Consider the following 25,943-nt stretch of genomic DNA (forward strand, 5'->3'; position numbering starts at 1 on the left):
AGTACTCTGTCTTCCTCGGAGGTAAAGTCTGAATGGAAAGATAAGCCCTTCAAACGTATTGGGATTAACTGGGTTGGATGCTGATGAACTAACATGGAAAAAGGTTTCCAGAGGAAAAGGACGTTAACAGAACTTCTCCAAGGGGTTCCCTCCAGTCCTGAGATCTGTTGCTGTGAGCAAAAGTGCCATGGCTGATCTCAGTTGTTGTGACAGTTGAACAATAAGGGGTGCCTGCCTTTCAGTTATGTAGGTCCCAGAGCTGAAGGAAGTTGGTTTCAGTTGAGCTTTCGGGAAATAGTTATGAAATACTTCATTGCTGAAATAACTGAGCAAATCCTGAGATTTGTTGTAGAAGCTTTGTGGCCGATAGAGAGGGAAAAGATGACACCATCAGGTGGAATGCATTTCCATAGTACAGCCATTAGGCTACAAAGGTGAACACAACTCACGCTTAAATTGCAGGTGGCTGCAGTCATCCAGCCAAAAGCAGGCAGAAGATGCATCCCTGTCTGGCAAACTGGGAGTAGTCAGAGATACAGAAATATTCTAATATGCAAACAATGAATAACACAGTGACTAAAGAAAATGTTGGTTTTCTTCTTTTCGTTGTTTTTGGTTTTTTCCCCTTTGCTAGAAAGCGTTTCATCTGATTACACTGTTTTGACCTACATTGCTGTCCTCTTTTGGTAAAAGACTGGGACCTACTCTAATTGCTTTATAAAAATCCCTTATAGAAGATGTCGGAAATGAAAGTATGTTTCAAAACATGGTTATGCAATAGAATAAGTGAGGGGAAGAATCACTCATCTGTGACACTACAAATTTTAGAATTCCAAATTGTGGGATTTGATTTTTGTAGGATTTGATCACTACTAGTACTCAAGCCTTCTCAGAACTTATTAAAAGACTGAATTCATATTTATATCTATTTAGACAAATTTCTAAGCAGGCATCAGAGGCAGCTGCTTTGTACTTTGTAGTAACTCAGAGACAGTGTTAGCTAGTAGTGCTGTTCTCTGGGAAGATGAATCATTAGTCAGGGACTCTTCATCTATGGGCCATGACCAGGATCTTCATTTGGCTTCTTATCTGAAATATGACTTTTTTTCTCTTGAAACAATACTTCTGATATCATTGGTCAGTCATTGATACTGCTCAGATATCCAACTTGCTCTTGGAAGTAAGAGCACGAACTGTGAGTGCTGAAGACACACAGGCTAAAACTGGTGAATCCATGTTGGCTTTATATTCTAAAAACTATTTTTGACATTAAGTTAGACCATCTTTTTCTCCATATACCTCATCTTCTTTTTTTCAGCTTGTATAATGTAACCAAAACAAATGTTTATTACTCTGACTAAACAGAAAGCAGAAATCTGTTCATATGAAAGGATTAGTGCACCTGAGATTACAAGGTTTTTAACTTGCTTTTAGAAAAACAACAGACTATAGCTTGATTCTCTAACTCATTTCATCTGAGTCTTGTGGCACTGGATAAAACAAACATGTTGAATTCATAAACAGTTCATCCAGTACTGAGAAATGCCATGTTTATAGTCGCTTTCTAGATCATAATCACTGATATTTTTCCACCAAGAAAACTCTGAGGTAGAAAATTCAAATATGCACTTATGAAGAGCACTGAAGTTGCTACTAATGTTGTCAATTAAAAACAACTAATGGTCCAGGACTACAAGATTCAGAACACTTCCAGAAAGTATCATTTTCAAGGGAACACAGTGGTTGTATGAGACTAAAACTTGAAAACAGAGACATGGGTAGAGGAAGGGTGTAATAGGGAAGGAGAGATCTGCAGGACACTATTCCAAAAATAAGGCAAAGTGCTACAGAATTGAAAATATTCTATTCAAATTGCATTCTATTCAGTTTAGAGCATTCTGCTGCCTATAGTGATAACCTATCCTTTTTTGTTTTGTATAGGTTGGGAAGGATTCCTTTGGCAGTGATTATGTTGCAAATTTGAAGAAGAACGGTGTTTCTACAGGTAAACTTTTACTTCAAAGAAGCCTTTTGAATTATTTCTAAGCTTTAAAAATTAATAGCAAATGTGTGTGTGTTTTTTTTTTTTTTTAATTTAATTGCCTTATTGGATGTGTCTCACCATTCAGAACACCAAATAATTGTTTTGACACAAATGGGAGGAATGAATGATTATGGGTTAGACTATGTGGACTTCTGATGTCAGCTGTACCACTAAAAATAAAATGTAATGTTATTACCTCTAAGTCTCAGATGATTACATCAGTAAAAGTCACTTGAAGATAACTTACTGCTATGCATATGTTTAGGCTGGCATTGATAGCAATAATGCCTGGTGAGAAACTGAAAAATCCAGTTTGATCATCCTTTCTCTATTTCAAGTTGGGAGAGAAGGAAAAAATAGAAATGCATTTGTCAACTCAGTGCATTACATTTCAGCTCTTTAAAATGGTGTGCAGTCATTTAAGAGACTGCAGCCATTGTTTATTAATACATATATACACAAAAATCAACAGTGAAAGACTTCCAGGAAAAGGGAAAGTTAAGCATTCACAATATACTATTATCTTTGCATCTTTGTAACTTTAATTCTCTCTCTTGTGTAAACATATTACTGTGTGCTGCTTAACTACATGATCACAGTTTGTTTAAAGCCACTTGTCTCTTTCAGTGTGGACAGAGTGGACAGATAAAATCACTAAGTGGCAATTCAATATTCTGTTTATTCTGTTTAATATGCAGCATCAAGTTTCATTTACTGTATGATTCAAATCTCACTTTAAAGAGAGAGTTATTAGTATTTTGTGGGCTCCTTTATCATGCTTATCAATATAGCATCTCAATATTTCACAAATATGTACAGAAGTTTATTCTTTGCATATCTTCCAACTTACACAAGCAACCAGGCAAAGATACCATAAACGCAATGTCTGTTAGTTATAAATCAATCCAAAGCAAGCCTCATGAATAAAGTCTTTGATCGTGTAAAAAAGCCCTATTATAATGCATAGCACTTAATCAAAATGTATATTCCACAGCCAGCCTTACATCTCTTCTTTTCTGATTTAAATGATTGAGTCTTGGATCTCAGCTTGCATTCCAAGATTTGGAGGCAAGGATGATTCAGCATTTTCACATAGGACTATCGTATGTCAGTCCTATGACTTGCTTTTCATCCCAGTTTAATCCACATCTAGCCCATCCCTGTAATTATATACGTAAGGTTACTGGCTACTGGACCCTTGCTGTAACTCCGCTTCTGTCCACTTCATATCTTAGACCCTTGTCATATGACTTTTTTTTTAACACTCTTCTGTTTCTTAATATACCACCTTACTCCTTTTCTTTTCAGTTCCAGTCTGTTTCCTAACTTTCCCACTCTTCCTGTCTGCACAACCAACCAGCTATCAATATTGCTCAGGCCATTTAGATCTTTACTGATGTGTTGCTCTCTCCCTCCAATGCTAGCTCTTCTGCATTTGAACTGAACAGTTAACTGCTTCCTCATACAACATATTTTCTGCAGAAGGAGCACAGAAGACACAAGGTCTTTGCTTTTAATTCTAATGTGCAAACCTAGCTCATGGTAAAAGAAACTATAATTGCAAGAAAAGTTCTGCTCTGACCCATGTAACTGAGCTAGATAAGGGAGCCCTCGGGGCAAGTAATTCCAGTACTTTAGCAGATCTGCATAAGCATGATGTTATGGTGTTCTTTTCAGCTTTGTTCAAATTTGAACAGGTATTTAAATTTTCCAGAAAGAGCACAGGCTTGAGAAAGAATCCAGCCCTTGCCCAGCCTCAAGTCCGTGTTCTAAAATGTTAAAACAATGGAGCTTCTTAAACAAAAGGTCACCAGAATTTACCTCAAATACAATAGTGTATTTTTCTTGCATACACTTGTTAGGGAAAGAAAACTGAACTTCTTTGACAGGTGTTTTACTACAGTGTTCACAGAATCACAGAATTACAAAACAGCCAGGGTTAGAAGAGACCTCAAGGATCATGAATCTCCAACCCCCTTTGCTGCAAGCGGGTCCACCAACCTCACCATTTAATACTAGACTGGGCTGCCCAGGGCCCCATCCAACCTGGCCTTGAATACTTCCAGGAATGGGGCATCCACAACAAGGTGTTAGGTGTTGGGTTTTACCTAACACAATCCATTATTGTGGAAACTTTTGGACCACTGGTTAATATTTGACAAATTATCTGACATCTGAAAACCTGCTCTTACAGTAGTAAATATTGAACAATCTTTATAACAGACAGTGCTGCCAGCTTAACTTCTAGATATCTGAATAATAATGCCAAGAGGAAACATATAGCCTCATGCTGCCTTCAAACTACACGTTAATGTTTCTCTTGAAAATGTAAATCTATGGAGAATTAAATGCTGTGTTATTTTAATATCTTTGGTTTCTCCAGCCTTGACTCTATTGTTCTATTGGATAAAATAAATACTTCCATGTAGGAGTAGAGAGTGCCTGAGAAAGCTGTATAAATAACATGCTTTCTTTAAAGCAGGGATGTAGCCAAATTAAAGAATGTTGGACTCACATTTCTGTTTTGTGGGTGTAAATTAACACTTTTTGTTTTTGTTAGCTTCTCTGGCATTGTTGCACATGAAAGAGTAATTAGCATTTTTTAAATTGCTGGAGGTTATGAGTTCGTTTTAGATTTAATTCAATTAAACTGAATCACATGCTATTGGTTGAAAGTAATGTATTGAACTAATGCATGCTGTAACTTTTCCCTTTCTTAGCATTTGTAGGTCAGACTGCAGATGCTGTTACTGGAACTGCTTCAATAATTGTCAACAGTGAAGGTACATTATTTCTACTCAGAGTTGTCTTCTTCATTATGTCTCTACTGTCTCAAAAAATACCATCTTTGACTTGTCACTTTTAACTGCGGAATTAGTTTTTTACATCTTTCATCTTTTTCGTGGTCTTATTCATACATTATTGCAAATCTGTAGAATCAGATGCCTGACAGCATCAGAATCAGACTCCTATACTGGCAATGCGATGGCCATAATTCAACCAACCAGCTGATCTATCCAGTTTCACATTGTTCACAGGAGAAGGTACATCAGAAGGAGGTTAAAGCTTTCCTTTTCCTCTGTGACTTGCTTAGCACTTTTGCTGTGAGAGAAGTTTGCCTCCTGAGCACACTGAATGAATCATTATGCTCTGAATCAGAAAATATAATTGTCCTTAGTAGTAGTAGAAATATTTACGCTATTCTTGTAATATTACTGCAATTCTTGATCCCAGGCTGCATCTGCAGTGTTGAATACATGATTAAATGGCAAATCTGTTTTTCCCTGTGTTATTCTTCCTTTGCTCTCATGTTGCAGGGGAAGAAGGAGTGAAGAGTTAGCTTGTTGTAATATTCCTCTTCAAGACTGCTAAACTATCTTCTGAAAACTTTATTTTTTCTTCAAGCAAACTGTGACTGAGAGCTCTTAGGAAAAGCACTTGCGTCTAGATAAAACTTTAGAGCACAGGACAAATAATGTTTATGCAAACATAACAGATTAAGTGTGACTGAATTAATTCACTTTTGGTGCAGCTAATAGCCTTCATTTGAACAGGTACCACAGCTTAGCTGACACATCAACTTAACAAGTTCCTATGTAGCTTGATGGTACGTTGGGCTACAGCTCAAGATGGTAAAGGAAACATGGCTATTTGCTCCAGGAGCAAACCTGGGAAGGAATGGTGACTAAAGGCAAGTCTACACAGGAACATTCAGGAAAATTAAGCAAATTAGTTGGAGATGTGAGTTTAATTTTGCCTAAGAAAGATTAATCAAATGCATGACAGCTCTAATTCAAGAATAAGGTAGCTCTAATACACTGAATAAACTGAATACCTGCCTTCTCTTGGTTTGGATTAGCAGGTAAATTGTCATCACAGATCTTAAGCATTCTTTCTTTTGCAGCATACAGTCACTACTGTAAATGGGTGAGACAGTGAGAATCCAGTAGGGCATATTCCCAGGCCTCACAGCTTTATGCATAATCGGCTCTGTTATCCAAAATAACTGCATAAGAAGCAATCTAAGTATTTCTTAAATATGTATGGCCAGCTAAGGTAAGCATGGCTGAGATCGGAAAAAGTAGAAATTAATTTCTGAAGGATAAGAAGCAAAAGCACCTTGTGGATTTAAAACCTGTACAATCATTAGGAAAGGGAAACTGATTGTTCAGTGTCACATGGTTAACAGTGGGTTACCTTAAGTGTTAGTGTGAATGGTCTCTGGTAGTCTTGTTCTCACAGTGAACAGAATAACGCATAATGTGATGTAGTTTGTTTCTTTCAGAAACTACAAAAAATCCTAAATTAAGTTTCCGCTGGCCTCAGATTTAATTTAAAATCTAGTTAGAAGTACAAACCTGGTCAGAACTGTGCTGTAAAGCAAACAGATGCACAGAATTGGTAATGGTTCTGATTTTTACTTCTGTCTAAAACCATCTGGTGCCTGAATTGAGTAAATTGTAATAAAATAGCAGTACTTATGTGCTTGCTGTTGCGAGAGACACTTCTTCTTTTCTTGTAGAAACCTGGCTGATTTGACCTAAACAGGTTTTACCACACTTTTTAAAGGGCTTGTCTACACATGCATGCTTTACCACAGTAGTTGAGCTGGTGTAGCTGAGACATCACAGCAGTCAGTGCAGATACTCACGTGAAGCAGTTTCTGCTGGCTCAAATTATACGTAAAAGGGAAGCATTTCTTGGTGTGTAGGGGGGACAGAGGGCGTTGGTTTGTGTTAAGATAATGAGGAACAAATAGAAAACAGAGATATTGCTTTAAATCATGATGTTTTAATTGCTGTATTTTCATGTACCTCACCTGCATTTTACCAGTTCTTTACAAGTAGCCATACTTACAGAAAATACCAACTCCAATCAACAGTTTAATATCAAAGGCGGAAGTGGGAGAGATTCTCAAATAGAGGGAGCATACTATGATGGAGGAAAAGAAAACCAATGAAACCAGAATCAGAGGAGGTTCTGAAGTAGAGATTCCCTTGTATTTCTTGTGTCTGTCTGTCCAGTGCCGCTACTGAATTTCTAGGAAGATTTTTGCTGAGTTACACAGATATAACTCAACCATTATTTTAATTGGCAAAATAATTAAAAAAATGGAAAATAATCAAGTGCATATTATATTCTCAAAAATGCATTATGTTTTGAGACAATACAGTCATTTCAGTGAAAGAAAGGTTAAATCCTGCTTTAATTCAAAATGGTGGGGATATGTTTAACAAGTTTATGGTAGTCTTGGATAATGTACAACCCAGAGATGCTGTAAAAGGTTCACTCTGGGCTGGTCTCAAAAATCAGTACAGCACTTTTTTTTTCTGGAACTTGGTGTTCCTGTCAAGTTCTTTCTTTTATATGACTTCCTCTTCAAATAGGTTTAGACCAAACACAATCTTCAACTCTGGGACTCTGTGTACTTCTAATCCATACTTCTACTCTCAAGGAGAAAAATTGGTACCTCAGGCTGCTTTTCTTAACATGTTTTCTTTGAGGTGCATTGTACCACTGAACCCCAGCTTCTTAGTCTTTCAGCTTGCTTTCTTTCCACTAGCTATCACTTAACCACACCTTTTGCTAACGGTGTTTTACTGAGTGGTAAGAGCTCCATAAAATTATGAGATGTGCTGGACTTTTATGTGCACATATAGAGAAGAAAATAAACTCTTTATGGATATTTTTTTTTACTTATGTCTAAAACTTATTGCAGCTTTGTCCATATCTGGTACTGACGTGATGCTGCCATTAAGCTGCTCTGACTGGGCCAGTAGCTTGAACCAACCTGACAACTTTCATATTCATGGCAAAAATTCAGTGAGGGGACAACAGAGATTGGCTGGTCATGATTAAAGTGCTCTTGATTATTGCAAGCTAAAACTAAATTCACCTACAGAGAATACTGTGAGATAACCCTCACTTGAGATAGGCTTTACACTGACTTGATGAGGATATTAATCATTCATGAACAGTGAATATTCAATATTTGTAAGTAAATGTACTTTCAATACTGAAGCACTGGTAGTATAAAAACATTCAAAATATATGTTTCAATAAGGCTCAATAAACACAGCAAACTTAGAATACATATGCCAACTTGATTGAATTATACTTTCCAGAGAGAAAATTTTGTGTTGAACCTTCAGGATTGTAAATAAATGTCACCTGAATTTTTATAGAATTTCTATCTATTGACATTCGTCATAAACTTGAATGTTCTATGTACAAAACTGTTCAATGCTTCTACCAAGTTACTCCACAGAAATTATTGTACTGTGACACACCCAAAACATGCCCTTGTAGTCATGAATTGTGTGATTTAGCAGCAAATATTTTCCTTCTAACATTATTTTCTGGTAACAAATATGTTCTTTTTTCCCAATTAATTAATATGCAGAAGCTCTGTACCTATTGTTTTAACTGTATTCTTTGAGATCTTAGTGAGTTCTAAGCACTACTGATAACTTTTTAGGCTCTTCATCCTGTATTAACAGTAAAGTAAGGATTATTGCACTGTGGTGTTTACTGCTTTCCACTGAGAGTTCTCATCTGGTGGCATGTATAAAAGGATACTTAGAAGAAAAATACAGTTGGAGTTATCTAACCTTCTAAGAAGGAACAGCAGCAGGTTTAGAAGGCCAGCCAAGAACAGTATTTACATATACATACATGTGCTGTTTAAAGTATTGATTGGACTCAATCCCCATCTGGTGTAAGCTTCCGTAAGTTTATCAGCTTTATTTAGCTATTCTAGTTTTCGAAAGCTGTGAATGTGGCCTTTAATATTTTAGCTGACATCTGCAAAACTTACAGTTCTATAGATGCTCCCTACAAAACTACGAAGTTTTAGTTTAGGCACAGATATTTTAGAATTAGCTTTAACACAGTGAATATATTTTTGTCATTCTTAGTATGGGCAACATTTTCACCTCGCTTGAGTTATTTCTAAGTTCTGTGAATGTTTTAAGGCTTCATCAGTTGAACACAGACATTTTTCAGATAGTTTATGTTCACTTCAAAAGGCTATCTAAGATATGGAAGATTGTAAAACTTCTGAAAATACTTACCTTCTTCTTGAAGGAACCTAGAAAACTAATCCTTAGAAATGAGTTTTCTTAGAATTCTCTAGAATGTAGAATGTTTTGGAAAACTTTTGAAATTTGTTAATATTGGACAAGATGAATCCGTCCCCTGTTTACCATCTGTCTTTAACTCTGTTGTCCCTGGTGCTGATTTCCCATCTGATTTCCCTGGCAAGAAATAGTTGCTTCCGACAAGATGGGTGTTGGTAATACAGAATTCTGGTATTAGTTGTTAATACATGGGTCGAGATTCTGCTTTCATGCACACTGGTATAAATTTCTGGTGACTGTTGTCATTCACAGTCAGTGTGGAATGCATAGCTAAGAACAGAATGTGGCTTTTTATTTACAGCTTGAGTTTAAGCCAGTCAAGTCTGTTACACCACAGTAGGTACTTTATTTCTCTGGCAGGTATGGTTTGCTTGCTTTAAAGCAGACTTTAAGTCTCTGGCCTTTTGTTGTTACAAAGAAAAGCTTCTGAATGTAATCCAGTGCAGCATGGTCTATCTTGAATTTGCACATATAAGTTTAAGCAAACAGCCTTCCTTATCGCCTTGGGCCATTAGCTCTAAAGACTAATAATAATATACATGTCAGTACAGCTAAATAGTTTAGCAAGATAATGCAGCAAGACATGTAGATAGAGTCTCAGATTCTATGTAGCACGGAGTCCAGGCAGAAATGAAATATATTTTGTTCTACCGATTCGTTGTGTTTTATTCTTTTTACTGCTTTATTACATAAACTTTCAGCATATATGCTTGGCAATAGTTGCTTTTTGCCTTTGAAAGTCTCCTTTGCAGGTTTCAGATATCTTTGATAGCATTTACTTGTTGCAGAAGATTTTTTTCTTTCTGTTTTTTAATTGGAGATGCCCATCATTGTCTGTTGAAAAGCAGGGCGTTGGCTTTAAATGCTGAGGTTTTGCTTTTCAAATGCAGCTGTTCTGTACCAAACCATTGACAGCAGAATTGCTTTGGAAAGCTTGGGCCCCTCCCTCTGAGATCATTATATTATTCTTTCCATTGTCCTGCTTTCTTTTCAGAGCACATTTAGGGAGACAAGCTTTGCACGTTTCTTATTCAAAGGACTTTGAAGTCTTATTCAAGAAAAATAATGTACTTAAAAACATAAATATTTATTTACAGAGTAATTCAGTGCATCACAGAATTGGTATCCTTTAATGATTGGCAGTCCTTAAAGGAACCTTCAGCGGGGGCGGGCTGAGCCTGTAAATCAAGGAACAACTGACTTATTGAATTTAATACCTGAGTGATTAATAATAAATTTTAATTTGAAGGCACCCATGCCTGAAGGTCTCTAGGTGTTGTAACAGAGATTAAAAAAGAAACAAAGGAGCTGAAATAAAAGAAGGCAACTTGCACGTCTGGAGAAAAACAAAAACCTATTTGGAACCTACGTAAATGAACCTCTTCACCTAACTGTAAAACAAACTACAAGACTGAAAGGGATCTTAGAGTGCTTTGAGATACTGCCGTGCCTGTGTGTGTAAAGCTTTGCTTAGAACGTTCAACCGGCCGGCTTCAAGTTCAGAAAAGTCTGTCATCCACTTTTTTTACTTACTTCTGATAAGGGTTTCTTCAGTCACAAGCATTATCTCTGTTTTTTTTTTTTAACATGCTGATTCTGGTTTTCATATTGGTTAGGGGCTCTTACTTGAAGTTTCACAAGTAGACAGAGAAAGTCTGCATTTCTGAAATTAAGGACACGCATGATTTTCATTGCTACGTGAAATATTCGGTTTCCAGCTCATGGGATGATTGATCGTGATGCTTTTGTCTTCAAATGCAATTCCAGTACTTTAGGAAAATACACATATCAGTCTTGGTGTATGTTCCATATCTTCACTGTGACTAGTATAGTCCTTCTTTACAGTTCTTAGGAAACACCGAAATAAGAGTGGGGAAAGTTCATTCATGACTTTCCTGAAGAAATATACACTGCATTTGTTGCATTGTATTATATTTGTTAATCCTTCAATTGTTTTGATTATCTTCTGATATAACTGGATATTTGAAAATGCCACAAGTATTAAATTGTTTCTGGGATTTTTTGAAAGAAAACTGAAATCATCATCTAAAAGGGGTTGTAGAAAAGCAAAGAGCTGTTTTACATCCTTTATTGTAAAAAGTTAATGCAAAAAATATTATATCTTCTCTTTAGGACAGAATGTTATTGTCATAGTTCCAGGAGCCAATCTGCTTTTAAATTCTGAAGACCTGAAGAGAGCTTCTGATATCATCTGTAAATCCAAAGTGGTTGTCTGCCAGCTAGAAATAACCCCTGCTGTTTCTCTTGAAGCGCTGAAAATGGCACGTGCTAGTGGAGGTAATTTAGCATAAGCCTTTCCGTGTCCTTTGCTCATGTTGCATGAAAAGTATTCTTTATTGTACTTTCAAAATAAAGATCATGCGGTCTTTTCTGTCATACCAGTATTATTTAGAAATGAAACAATAACCAACAAATTCATGCGACGCTAGTGAAAACTGAATTCAGTTTTAAAATTTTGCTACATTTAACTTGAATGGCAAATCAGTCTCTACCCTTCTAATCTCCCCATATATGGCTGGTACTGCTTTTTCTCTGATTTTCATGCTGTGACTAAAGACACTGTAATGTCATTAGGTCAGGAAATGTGGGCCTGACTCTGGTCTTATGCCAGTGCAGAACAAGCATAAAGAATGCAAGTCAGTTGAGTTCTGCACACAACAAAGTGAATGAAATAACCTCAAAAACAGACTTATACCCTTGTTCTTGTAGCATAGCAGTAAGTATGACTGTGGTTTTCTGCATGGAAGTTAATATCCCTAATTTTAAAATTTTAAAAAAGGAGGTTTTTAACAAAGATTCTTAGATTGTGAGTTGGCATGCTGCCATTGGATAGACAGTCATGGTCTATGGTCTGTGAAATTATTAGTAATTGTTACTGTGCTGTACTTTTAAATGTAGGCCCTTGTTCCTTCAGTGTAGAATATACCTGGATAAAAGCTGGCATTTTGCTTGTACAAGATGGGGTTTCACTACCAACATAATGCTTTTGTTCTTTAAGTGCCTGTAATTCCTTCAGTTACTCAAGCACAATTACTACAGTATTTGTACAACACTAAGTAAATAATTATGCAAGTGAAGCATCTATATGATATTAAACTTATGTTGTTCTCATTTATCCAGACTATGGATAGACTATGAGAGATCAGCTCAAAAGGTCAGCTGTGCATCTGGTCAGAGAAGGAACTGGGATCCCAACTAACTGGATCCCTGCAGTTGGGCCCAGACTTGCTCCAGTAGATCATAGCACCTTGGGCTTCTTTGCTCCTCAGTCCCCCTTCAGCACTGAGCATGGTTGTGCAGCTGTTGTCATCTCTATTGTTCATGCACTAGGGAAGGCATCATAGAATCATAGAACCGTAGAATTGCCAAGGTTGAAAAAGACCTCCAAGACCATCCAGTCCAACCATCCACCTATCACCAATATTTTCCATTAAGCTATGTCCCTCAATACAACACCTAAACATTTCCTGAACACCACCAGAAGTGACTCCACCACCTCCCTGGGCAGTGCGCTCCAGTACCTGACCACTCTTTTGGAGAAGTTCTTCTTCAGATGTAGGAGAACTTCATGCATTCTTTTCACATATTTTATGCTGATTCGAGTGGCTATGTTACATGCAAGTCCGAGAGAGATCTTCTTTGATAGTATGATGGTCATAGTCCTAAACTGTACGAACAGTACTATGTGCACACAGAAGAATTTTTTTGGCTTCTATTTGAAATGCAAATCTAAAAAAAATTTTAAACTTCACTTAACTGATTAACTAGCACCTGGGATGCTTACAGTCTGTGTAAGGAGGGGGCAACAAAACATGCTATGTTTTATTTTTAAATTTTTATGAAAATTGATAATAGCATTGTTAATCTAGTGGCTAATGGAATATAATTGATTCATGAACAACTATCAGTGACTTATTTTGTCTACTTCTAAGTCTGCACATAGTTCTAGTAAAGTTGCTTTATTTTTTTTTTGTCACTTCCTTATGGCAAGATACCAGCCCATGTCAGAAAATCCAAACCTGATACACACAACAGGCATGCAGGCATTTAGCAACTGCAGAGAACACAACATATTGAGAAGGGATTGTGGTAACTGTGGGCCAGCACTAGTTCTGTGCTGTCAGTCTGCTGTCATTGTGCAGGTCTTGTGTCAGCAGAGTTTGGGTTGCTTCTGCTATAAAGCAACTGGCTACACATGTTCACGTGTCATGATGCAGTCAAATTAAGTAAACAGCTGAGTTTGTAGCGCTGTAAAAATCCATCCTTAGCCAACTCTAAATTGTTAGTGCAATTTTCTGGTTTTTTTTAGCCTGCTATACGCTCATGTTTAATGCAGTAATGTGTATTAGGATGTGCAGTAGACTATTTTTGTTGAACAGATGCATATCCAGATGCCTCAAACCACAGCTTCAAGGGTGTTTTTTTTTTGCCTGTTTTTCTTCATTCTTACTGAACGAAATAATCATTAACATGGAGAAAGAATATGGATGCTCAGGCAAAACCCCTTTGCCTCTGTTTAGTGAACATGACACAGATCTGTTAGAGAGGGAGACATCTCATGTTCTGACATCCTGTAATTGTAGCACTGATTGTTGAAGACAATCTCAGGGTGAAGGAAAGGCAAGAAGGAAGGAAGGGAGGGGCTGTGAATAATCTAAGTGGATATAAATTGCAGTGGAAATCTGATTGGAAAATTTTAGGTTGTAATGGCCACATGCTGCTTCCAAGAGGAGAACCACTTCATTTATGGGCAAAATATTATCGTACACCAAAGTCTGTAAAGCAGTTTTCAGGCTACTGTAATGCCAAGCTCTATAAATGACGGATAACTCTATATAAAGACAGATAACTCCAGCCTGTTAACACTGTAGGTAAGAATGGCATTAACCAGGTCTGGAAGCGGCTTCAGTTATTAAGGTTGTATGTCACTTTCAAGTAGATCAAGTGCTTCAACTTTTTAATCATGGGTTGCAATTTTTCATACGAGCTGTTTGTCCGTGGTTACATTATTTGTAGAATTCTGCCAAGACATAGTGGCTTCAGAAAGTAGGCCATGGAAAACTGCCATCCAGTCTACGTGCTTTTAAAAGGTGTAGACTGGCTACCTCAAAATTTAGTAAAGACTTGATACCAAGGGAGATTTCATTTAAAGATAAGACTTTACAGTATGGAAATCTGCCTAATTTTTACTGTGTTACCCGCTTTTGGAAGATAACTACCTTTAATATAAACTTGAGAAAATGCATAGAGCTTCACAGCCAGCTTCCCCTAAGAGTTTGTCCATGCAGGGAGTTGTCTGCTTGGGTAGCATGACTTTCAGAGTCATTCCTGACTCTGATCTTAAGCAGCTTCTTTTTTACTGATACAGATCTCTTGTAGGCCAACGAAATAGAGGTTCTCCTTTCAGTTCTCCTTCCTCTGACATCTCAAAGAATTAAGAAAATTCCTCTTATGCTTCCCATGTCTGAAATCTATGCTTCCTCCCCACCATTCCAACCCAGCTTTGTCTCTTCTGTATTCAAAGTATAAGGAATGGAAAGTATGTTAGGAGAATGGATCTTGGCAAATGGAGAGGCAGAGATTGGGCGGAAAATAATCTGGTAGATTATTATAATATATTATAGTTCACAAGTCCTGTTCTTCACAGACTTAAAGACAATCTTAAGGTTCCTCCATCTCCACAGTGTTCAGCAGATACTAAACATGGGAGTGAACTACATAATACCAACATATTCCAACCTGTTCATGATGAGTCTGCATTACTTAAAGCCCAAGCTGGAACACTTCTAGTGCTGTTGATGACCATTGTATATGTCATTATGATACTATAGGACTGAGTTTGTTTTTCTGTATATTCTGTTTGTTGGGGGTTTTTGTTTGTTTGTTTTGCTTATGAATGTATACCTTAAATATTTATGTTTTTTTTTAATAAAAAAAAAACTTAATTAGGGTGGCAATTCAGAAAATAGGAAGTGTAAGAGTTAAGTTTGCCTATGAAAGCTTAATTTGTCTCCTTTCTGCATATATATTAGGTTGCAGTCTTTAATTAAGTGTTCACATGCTGTTTTTCAGTGGTATGTGATCATATAATTAAAGAGTTTATTATAATACATACTGTATTGTAATAATGTAAGGGAGCCAAATGAAGATTTTACTGGAAATCCTAATTCTGGCATTTTCTGACTTCTGAGTAAATGCCTTTGTGCTTTTAATAAGATTATTTTTAATGAGACAAATAGACATGATAAAGTTGTGTAGTCACAGGCAACTTTCTGAAGTATTAATGAGTATCCTCTACACTTCTTGGAGCTGAGATTTCGGAAGGCCTTGAGGATCTTTCTCTTCAGGGAGCTAAGTGGGATTCAAAAGTGTTCTGGGTGTCCGTGTACTACAGCTTAGAGTCTAAATAAACATTTAGGGCTGAAAATGTAGACATCTAAATTGGAAGATTTGATCACTTGCAGTATTTCTCACGTAAGAGAGTACACTTTATATAAAAGCGATGACCATGTAGTTAAGAGACAGCAGTGTTCAACGTAACATTGGCAAAATGGGAAACTAACTCTGAAGACTTCCTGTATTAACAGTGAATAAGTCACTTATGCTCTGTCCTCATGACAAACCTTTTCTACTGTTACACAGAGCCTTAGGCTACAGTTTCGGGTTAGGTTAACTAACATATTCTACCCTACCTTAGCTAAGGTTTTAGCTCTGCCAGATAACATATTAAAAATATACAGTGCCTTGTCTACACTAGAGTTTTACAGTGTGGCAGTTTGAACAAGTTAGGTAACACATTCAAAACCACATTTAAATCCCTGTCTGGACACGTCCTTCATTAGTCTATATCCTTGTCTCTTCACGTATAGAATGCAGATAACAACATAGCAAAAAATCTAGAACTAAGTATGTTCTTGTAAAACCTGTTAAAATCCTCTAAGAAGAACCATCAGTTAAACAATTTGTATTTGCTTAAGACTTTTCCTGTGTTGTTTTTTTTTTTAATTAATAATTTGTTGCTTATTTTTTCTGTTACTTGTCTGTCATGTTCCTATTATGTGTCTGAACATTAATTAGATGGGTATTTTAATATAATAAAACTTCTAGCAGTTCTATAAAATGAAGACATAGAAAATGAGAGTCATTTGCATTTAATGCTAAACACTGGAGGCTGTGAATGCAATCTTGGAAGGTATTAACCACAATGATATTTCAGGTGTTGTGTTAACCTAAAATACTAGAGATTTAGACTTGTTTTCCGATTTTTTTTCAGTAAAAACCTTGTTTAACCCTGCTCCAGCCCTTGCTGACCTAGATCCAGAATTTTATACCCATTCTGACATCTTCTGCTGCAATGAAACTGAGGTAATGATCTTACGTGATGCTAAAGAAGGAGTCTTCACCAGTAAAACTTAAGGGGGATTCTGTTCTCAGAAATGCAGCATGGGGAGTAGAAAAAACTAAGCTGTGTTCCTCCTCTGTAGGATTTCTCAGGCAACAGGTTTAATCCCTGACCTAATGAGTAAAGAGGAATATTCTAGAATTCCTTTCAATTGCATTCAAAATTAAATTAATCATTTCCAGCAGGAAAGTTGTATCCAGCCTCCCCTACAAGTAGATGAGTAAAACAAATCCATAAAAGGACACTTCTAAGATGCTAGTACTGAGTGGTAAATATTAAAATAGATCCTTGTCCTTGTTCTGCAGTCCCTTGATATGATTAGCAGGAATGCGCTAGCCGTAGCGTTCTGACAGTTTTAAACTCGCTTGCCAGGAGGTGATGCATGGCATGCTGCACTTGATGGTAAATAGCAGCTTCATATGCCTCTTCCTGTCAGATCTGTTTGCAGTGAGTCTGTTTCTCTGGCCCTTCAACTGTATGTTTTCTCTTTTTCTTTCCATCTTTCCCGCTCTTTTCTAATTCAAGCATTTTATTTCTCCCAAAGCAAATTATTTTTGTCACAAGAGACAAATTAAGCACATCTCACAAAGCCTTGGTTTTCACTTCTTATTTATTAACATAAAGCACGCTGTATTCCTTCTCTTCGCTCTCTCTTTGTATAAACAGGAATGTGTGAGAAGCAACATAGCAGATAGAAACCATGCCCTGATCATAGTTATAGTTATCTGCAGCAAACAGGATTTCTGCAACGAGCATGATACCTGTGGGTACAGAGGAGTGGGGAGGGCTAAAAGCATGGCCCTGTTTTCTGTATGATTTTTTTTTTTTTTTTGTCTGATGACTGTGTCTGCCAAAATAAGGCTCAGTTACCCTCTTTTGAAATTTCTGTTAGAACCTTTTACAAACTTTATCAGAAGTCCTCAGTTCATGAGTCTTCAAGCATTCAAGGTTGTAAGTAATCCAAGTTGACACTGGAATTTTATTCTGAAATGTTCCAATACATGTCTCCATTTCGGATACACCACAGTAGTCAGGAATGAGCCAAACAGCTCTTTCTTTCAAGGTGGGAGATGCTGTGGCCCTTCCGGACTCTGGTAGGCAAAGCTTCCAGTATGGTTGGAAGCAAAATAATTTGTGGTTATCAGAGCCATCAGAGTTCAGTTATATGTGACGGTGAGAATGATAAGGCAAAGTATTTGTTTTTATTCAGGACACCCATATGGTGTTTTCTTCATGCTTTCAGGAAACCCTTTTATGCCTGAACCATGCCCCTGGATTGGTTAAATGGGCTACAGCATGCATTTTGGGCTGAGAACATCCGTATTCTCCCATCAATTTAATACATGTCATTCACTGTTTGCTTTTTTTTCGTCATGTCACTAGCTAACTTTTTTTTTCCCCCTTGAGAAAACTTATCCCCCATATGTTAGACACCAAACTTAGGTTTTCATTACTTGTCTGTTTCCGACTTTTCTCTCATTGCTCTTTGCAGCACACATGTTAAAGTTTTCCCTTTATTATTGCTAGAGGACAGTCTTGAAAGAAACATTCTTTGAGAAGTTTTATTTGCTGGAGCCAGGGTATATTATTATTACTACCACATGGAGAAAAGAAAATTACTCTATTGGGAGAACAAGAAATACAGGTGCATAATTACAATAGATCCCTGCTCACTCATCCAGCTTTGTACCCACCTGCGGAGCTGGGGGTACAGTTTGCATTCTTTTCTGCTATTTTCTTTTAAAAAGTAATTACAATTTGAAGATGGCTGGGATCACTTCATGTAGTCAGGTAAATTAATTTGGTACTGTTCAGAAGGTTTCTCTATTCTGAATTTATGGGTATGATAGACCTATGAAAGTTCCTGCCAGCCATATCATGGGAGAACAGATTGAGCCGTGGGACCCCTACAGCATATTCTGAGAACACAGAACTGCACATAAATAATTACTTTTAGCAATAACTTTCTCATATTTTGCAATGAAATGAATTACATTACCATCTTTTTAATAATCAATTATATTTTACTTCATCCTCTCCATGTCTGGTTTGTTATTGAATTGATGTTCAGGGATGAACTATTGCCATTTTTCCTTTCTTTTTGCTGAGAAAAAAAGGAAAAAATGAAGCAATGAAGCACTTGTTTTTCTTATATCCCAAAATTGAAAGACCTTTTTTTCTTTTGGTAATTGTTATATATTCATGTGCCATCTGTTTTCTGTTTATTTCATTACTTTCTTTGATTTCAGATCACTGTAATGTATGCATTTGAGAAGTTTAATTTGGAAATAAATGTTTACATATCCAAATAAAGGTTACCAGTCGCATCTCTACATGCCATTTAAAAGCAATGAGTTAAATCTGCTAATCTTAAAAATAATGATGGTTTTGTCCATTCATCCAACTGCATCTGCATGTCCTTCAACTTCTTAAATTGGGAATTACCTGCCACTCTGATGGTCCAGAATACATACTGGGAAAAGGTTTCACAGCTTTCTTTTCTCCTTTCCCTCAGTATCAGGTAGCCCTCAGAGCCAGAAAAGAGGAATTGAATAAGATGGACCTTTGCTCTAACCCACTGTGTCCATTCTTATTTTATAGGTTTGGTGGTTGTTTTGTTTTTAATCTTCTGTGGCCACACTTACTGAATATGCTGCTTACATCTGCTTTCTTGAGATGTTTGGTTCCAGCTCCATTGCCACTCCTCTTTGGTATCTCTGAGCCTCAAGTAATTTTCTTCTAACCAAAACCCCATTTATGTTCCAGGCTTGCCTCTTTTGCAGATCTTTTGTTAATCAGCATTTTTAAGTATTATTTGAAAACGGGTAGTTTATTTCTGCCTTATCATTAGTAAGCCCTTTAATAGCTCTCAACAAATTGTCTCAGGTTTAAAGATGAACTTTTTAGAGCTATGCAGGTCAGCTGGTTCTAAAACATTGTTTTTAACACAGACACATATGCTAAGACAAGATTAAATTTTCACTAATTTTAATTGTTACTTGGTTTGGCTTTCTTATTAATTTAAATTTACAGGTATTTATCATATAATTTTATCTAAATGTTTTTATCTTTTTTCTTCATCAAAAAATAGCTTTATGTTATTAGGTCCTGTACTTTGTGGATATCATGTGAATATATTTGTAACAGAACTGTGTTAGCTCTGGAGCTGAGAGCTAGCCATTGAGCCTAAGACATTTCACAGATGGTGTGAAGCGTTTGTTTTGCTAGAGATGAGTAAAAGGGGATAGTCCTTGTGATTAGCTGAATTATTACTGAGTCAGAAATCTCAATTGTTTACTTCCACGCTGGTCAGCAGCTTTGATCTGTGACGCCTTTGTCACAGAATAAAAATTCAAAAATGTCAGCTACAGTTTTATGCAATCATGAGATTTTGAGTCCCAAATGTGTAAGTATCAAGTGCATCACTCTTTGTACTCTATTCTTCATTAACTGCTTTAGGATTTAATGAAATCACATGCAGTATCTGATATAACAGCACAGCTTGTTCTTATGGATTTATGTGCTAGAGAGAAGCAAACAAAATTATACTATCAGTGAATTATCTACCATTAGTTTGTCTAGAAGGCTCTTCACAAGCTGTTCTTTTCACTCTTGCTTGTTGCAATAATATTTTTTTAATGTCTGACATTGCTTTCTTTTTATGTGGTTCATGAAGAAAAAGCTCAGAACAAATCTTGCAAGGTTATCAGTTCTTTCTTTGCTTAGCCTGTAGTTCAGTTTTATCTTTTCCCAGAAAGATCAAGCTTGTTGAGACTAGTTTGTTAATTCCCAGATGCAGCACAGCCTAATCCCTGAGGTTTGTGCAGGAATGTGCTAGTTCTCCATTCCCTTAATTCTTCTAATGAAAAATAAATGTATCCAATGTCATCTAAGTGAAAACCAATGGTTGTTCTTCTCAGTCTGCTATAAATGTTGAAAAAGAAACAGCCCTATAAAAGAAGAGTTCTTTGGTATACTTACCTTTTTTTTTTCTTTCCATTTTTTTTTTCCTTACTGTAGTATGGCCCTAGGCACAACCACAATGTCAATAGAGTTCATGTGTTGTTTTTCTTATTTAGTGTGTGCGTGCAATTACAGAGCCCTGCAGGTTAGGAACCAAAATAAATTGCATGTCAGCGATTTGAATTTGGTCCTAAACATTTTGAAGAACAGCTGCTTCTCTGCTCAGAGAATACTGAAGAGCCCTTCAGGAGAAGGAAAACTCCTAAATGGCTGCAGCAAATGATTGAGCATGTCAGGCTATTTTTAATGCAACACTGGGAACTGCTTTCTTCCTAATGTGATATGGATATCAGGCTCCTGATCTAAGTAAGAAGGGCCTAGCAAATGTTTAATTAAATTCTGACAGAATACTTAAGGGTTTTGATGGTAGAAAAAAAGTACATCTAAATATAAATTCATTGCTAATTTTCTTAAAGAAAGCTGCAAGATGTATAAAAATATTACTAAATAATAGATACTATCATTTTGCTTCCTTTGTGCTATTGTCTATTAGTGGAGGTTGAAACATTTTTGAAAGAAATATTAATAATGGAAATTCTTGTTAGTATGTCCAAAATCAGTAGACAGAAATGGCTCTTACAAGATTCAGAGAATATCAAGCTTATACAACTGTATCTGAAGTCTTAGAGCAGGACATCTGAGATCTTACTTATAATATAGACTGGTTAATAATAGAGATAGTCTCAGGAATTTGCCTTTTCTGTTGTAAGTAAAGGAAAGCTACTATTTCTTCTTCTACATAGAAGTTGCTGGAAATTCACAGTATATTTTAATTTAAATTCCAACTTTGTTCTAAAGTCTATTTTATCTGTTGCTGGAAACTATGAGATTTCCCATATTTAGTCTAAAATGAAAGATGTTGCTTTTGGGAGAGGAGAGAATAGCTTCAAGCCAATTCATTTCAATCAGTTTTTAATTATTCTAGCATAAGTATTTCTTCATGTATGTATATAAAAGTTTTATAATTTGAAACAACTGGAATTAGCTTGGCTTATGGCCTGATCTTGCAATTGCATATATACCAAAACTGTCTCTCACTACTTCTTTGGGACTCATCACGTGTTAGAATTAACAAGATCAAGTTCTTTTTCTGTCATTCTCAAAGAAATTTTAGAAATCAAATATATAACCAAGTTTGTAGCTAACTGGCTTACTGTATATAAATACTTAACATTAAAAGTATTTTAAATTGTCACATGTAGTTTTAGATAAGTTAGCCTTAAGCCTGATAGTTTGCTTATTATTATTTATGATTTCTGTTCCAGTAGTACCTGGCAACATTTGCAAAGTTCATTGTGCTAGGTGCTTTGTGGATACTAAAGCAAAAGATGGACTGCTCGCTGAAGAGTTCATATTTTTTGTCATCTCATCAGTTTCTATTTGTTGAGTAGGAACAGGCCTCTGGAAAGCTCAGTCCTGGTGAAGAAGTGCTGGCTTCGGTCAGATTGCTCAGGGATTCAGATTCAAGTTTTGAATCTCTGAGGATGGGGAGCTTGTGCCCTGTTTCAGGTACCTGCTGTACTGCTGCATCACTTTGGTTGTGAAAAAAGTTTTTCCTAATGCTGGAATTTTCCGTGTTCCAGCTTGTGCCAGTTGAGTCTAGCCCTATTCTTGTGCAGCTCCAAGAAGAGTGGTTCTCTCTTCTCTATTATCCACACATTAAATTGTTGTAGCCAGCAATTAGATCTCTCCCTAGCCTTAGGTTTTTGAGGCTGAACAGAGCTGCTTCTCCCAGCCGCTGCTTGTATGTCCTACGCTCTGGTCCCTACCGGTTTTGCTGGCCTCCCACTGGGCTTGTGTAGTATGGCAGTCTTATTTCTGCCAGGGATCTCAAAACTAGATTGTCCTGAAGATTTGGTCTCACAAATGCCAGCCAGAGGATCCAGCACTTTTCCCTGAAAGAGGCTGTGTAAGCCATGGAGTGCCCCGCATACACCACTGCTAGGAACACTTGGCAAAGATTTACATCACGGTTTCTTTATCACTTTTAGCCAGTGCAAACTGGTACTGATGTTGAAAGGAGTCAATTGTTTCACTTTATCTTATTTTAGTTCGGGCTTAATTTTAACACAGATCTGCTTTTCAACCCAGCTTATTTCCTGGCCACACAAATAGCTGTGCTGGCACAAGAGAATGGGCCATGTGGACAGGAGTGAAAAGCAAAGCAGGACCATTTTTTTCTGTATCAGTGCTGATCTGTGTCAGCGTACTGCAACTAGACTCCCCACTCTAAAGAGACAAGAATAATTAACTGAGAATAATGAGGAGTATTGCCAAGAACCTTTGTATCAGTTAAAAGCTTCAGATAAATTTTTCTTCTACTTCTATAAACAAAACAAAACAAAATTCTCTGTAGATTAATTATATGTCTTTTTTTTTTTTTTTTTTTTTTTTTCCTGACAGCAGTTTTGTGGAATGTCCTCTAGCTTTACTTAGACCATCTACCTGAGGAGCTTCATGAGACCAGCACAGGAAAATAAATTTATTTATTTGCTGCTCTTCTGTGCAGTGCTATGGCAAACGTCCACATTGAACTTTTAGTATTGTTATTTAATTTTTTCTTTACCTAAATATTAGTTATTTCCTTCAGTTGCACTGCAGTTTGTTTTGTTTTGCCTTTTTTTCTCTCTTTTTTTTTTTTTAAATAAGATTCTACTGAAGGGAGGAACTTAAAATCCAACCACAGTATTTAACATCAGTTGACATTTACAGCAATCTCTAATTATTGGCACAAAATCTGTCTGGCTTCTGCTGCTTTTATGGTTCTTCCAGCTTGTTCCAGAGTGTTTTAGTTTTACAATCCTGCTATAGATGAGTTAGATGATAATGGTTGCAAGCAACTGAAGATCTACTTTTATACAGACTTTGGTTTAAAATAAATGTGTTTATTGGTGTAAGCAGTATGAAGGCAAGAAGAAAGGTTTCTGCAAAACCTGTCACATTATCAGTCCCCAAATAACTTTTTTCACAATCCAGACAAAAAGTCCTGTTGACTTGGAGCACAGCTATCACAATAAGGTGTACGTTACACAGTATGTGTCTCATTAGGAAGAATATTATATTTAAATACCTTATCTTGCTCATAAGCTTAAAGAAATGTAAATTCCAGGTAAATGAGCCAAAGTTAGACTGACAATTTCTTTTCCATATCCAAATCCATTTTCTTCCTGGAGACTTTACAACCTATGTTGAATGTTTGGAATTACTGCACATCATGAAGTACGTAATAAATTCCTTTAGTCAGTTTCATTCAAGGAGTAGTGTGTGCATTTTGGTAATCCATTTTTTTTTCTTGTGCTAAGTATTATGAATATGGGAACACAGAGTTCCTGCTCCTGAGATCTCTAAATTCAGTAAGAGACAGAGACACTTCAGTCTCTTGGTTATTAGAATAGGCCGTACGTATTTTAATACTATTTATTATCTGTCCCTAGACACTCTGAAGCCATTATTGGTATACTGATTCCTTGCAAACCTTGCAGGACAATGTATTCAAAATATTTGGTGAGATATTTTTGAAACTAATTCTCTTATTTGAAAATACTTTTATACCCTTTAAAAAACTTAAATATATCTAATCTGTCTAAATAGTTTCTGCTGCAAGAAAATTTTCAGCAGTGTGGTGACTTGCCAAAGAAAAACTGAGTGGAATTATTTGCTATCTTATAATCTAAACCTTACTTTATTCTTGTCTGGGATCAGTGTGGTTTAAAAAAAAAAAAGTTTTAAATTGTGTATACATGTTATAGCCACCAAGTCTTGCCACACTGAATTCTGCCTTGTAGTTATCAAATTAACAGCTCCTGAAAACATCTGTGCGTTTGTCTCAGTAGGGACTGCAGGACTAGATCCTGTAAGTTCAAAAATTAAAACCAGCAGGTACTCTGTTCATGATAATACAAACCCTAAGGCAGTGTATTGGCATATGCTGGCCCTTCGGAGCCTAAGGGTGACTTCTCTGTTCTGGGTCAGGCTGAAACACAGGAAATGACAGTGGCAAGCTGTGAGGCCTCTGAGTCACAAGTGGGGGCGGCTTGCTTGGGGATGGCTGTAGTAGTTCCTGTCCCCAGCTGTCTGCCCTGCCTCCCTTTGTAGGACAAGCATGCCTGTACTTATGGAGCAGTTGTTCAACCACTGTATTGTATATTCTGTTTCAGCAAGAAATATGCATGCTGATTTCAAGTTTCTGTAATGCAGAGAAAGGTAGTTTGAAATATTTCAGCAGCTGTTTCCCAGGAAGCTGAGTTGTCCATGTGGTAGAAGTCAGGATAGCTGGTGAAAAGGTTCCAAAGTTTTCCACTGAACACAAGCCCCAGGACCATGGAAGTTATGTCCAGTTAATAGATGGTTATTTGAAACTACTTCAGACTGCATTTTTCAGGAAGCAGCAGTCTTGTAGTTCTAGATAAAGTACAACTTCCCTCTTCTCAGACAAGCAAGACAATATATAGTAAAGACAACAGTATACAGTGTGCCAGTTTACTTACAAGTAAGTCATACATAAGGAATACTGCTTGCTAGAGCGTTTCAGCAAAAAATACTGTACTGTATTTTTCTTTTCTTCCTGTCCGATTCTTGTCACGGATCGTCTGCCAAAAAAAGTACATGGCAAACGAGATGCCATCAAGAAAATGTATGAAGTGAAGAAAAGGATGTTTAGTTCTGAAGTCTTCACTGCAGATTTTTAGGGAATTTTACTTTTAGGTGCATGGAACTAGAAGAGATTAATTTTAAGAGCCAACTGGGAAAAGTTGACTTAAGGTCACCATCTGTTAGAAGAGAAGTTTATCTCTGTTTGTACAGAGCCAACACAAAAGAGTCTCAGCCCTGGCAGAGGACTATGGACACGTCCATAACTCAAATATATAATCATCTTGTAATGGGCCTTTGCCCAAAGAGAGCTTCGGATGACTTTTAGGTATTCTTATCTAAAAATACATATTAAAGTAAACACAGTGGTCAAGTTTACCAGTTGAGCACTTTTGTGTTTTTTTTTTTTTTTAACTTGAAGAGATTTCTCAGTAGCTGAACCCCAAGAATTGTAAAAGGTTTCTTGTATAGTGATAAATATCCCCCAAGAGTAGAGACTGAGTTGCCATGTAGCATTTTCACATTAGACACCAAATGTTTTTACCAAAACTGCATAATTTTGTCCATTTCAGGAGAAATGTGATTTTGGTAAAGGTTGCATGGCAGGCAAATTGTAGAAGCTGGAACAGAACCCATGCTTCCTGTGTCTCTGCCTAGGCTGCTCCCTGTTAGTGTTCTGTGCCTGAAGTACATGCTGATTTCAAATAAGGAGCATGGCATAGCT

General features: G+C 36.7%; 1 protein-coding gene across 2 annotated transcripts in view; it reads left to right on the top strand.

Annotated features, from left to right (window-relative positions):
- RBKS (ribokinase) overlaps nt 1-25,943 on the top strand; it is a 66,352-nt gene that overhangs the window by 22,048 nt on the left and 18,361 nt on the right. The window contains exons 3-6 of one of the 2 annotated variants that reach the window (XM_031594440.2): nt 1,942-2,005; nt 4,765-4,827; nt 11,317-11,481; nt 16,478-16,569. In XM_031594440.2, the coding sequence (XP_031450300.2) occupies nt 1,942-2,005; nt 4,765-4,827; nt 11,317-11,481; nt 16,478-16,569 (384 nt within the window). The remainder of the gene's footprint in view (nt 1-1,941; nt 2,006-4,764; nt 4,828-11,316; nt 11,482-16,477; nt 16,570-25,943) is intronic. The other variant, XM_090135186.1, reaches the window with a different exon arrangement.

Source organism: Phasianus colchicus, chromosome 2 (assembly GCF_987193195.1).
Source record: "Phasianus colchicus chromosome 2, bPhaCol1.hap1.1, whole genome shotgun sequence".
In the NCBI taxonomy this organism is placed as follows: Eukaryota; Metazoa; Chordata; class Aves; order Galliformes; family Phasianidae; genus Phasianus; species Phasianus colchicus.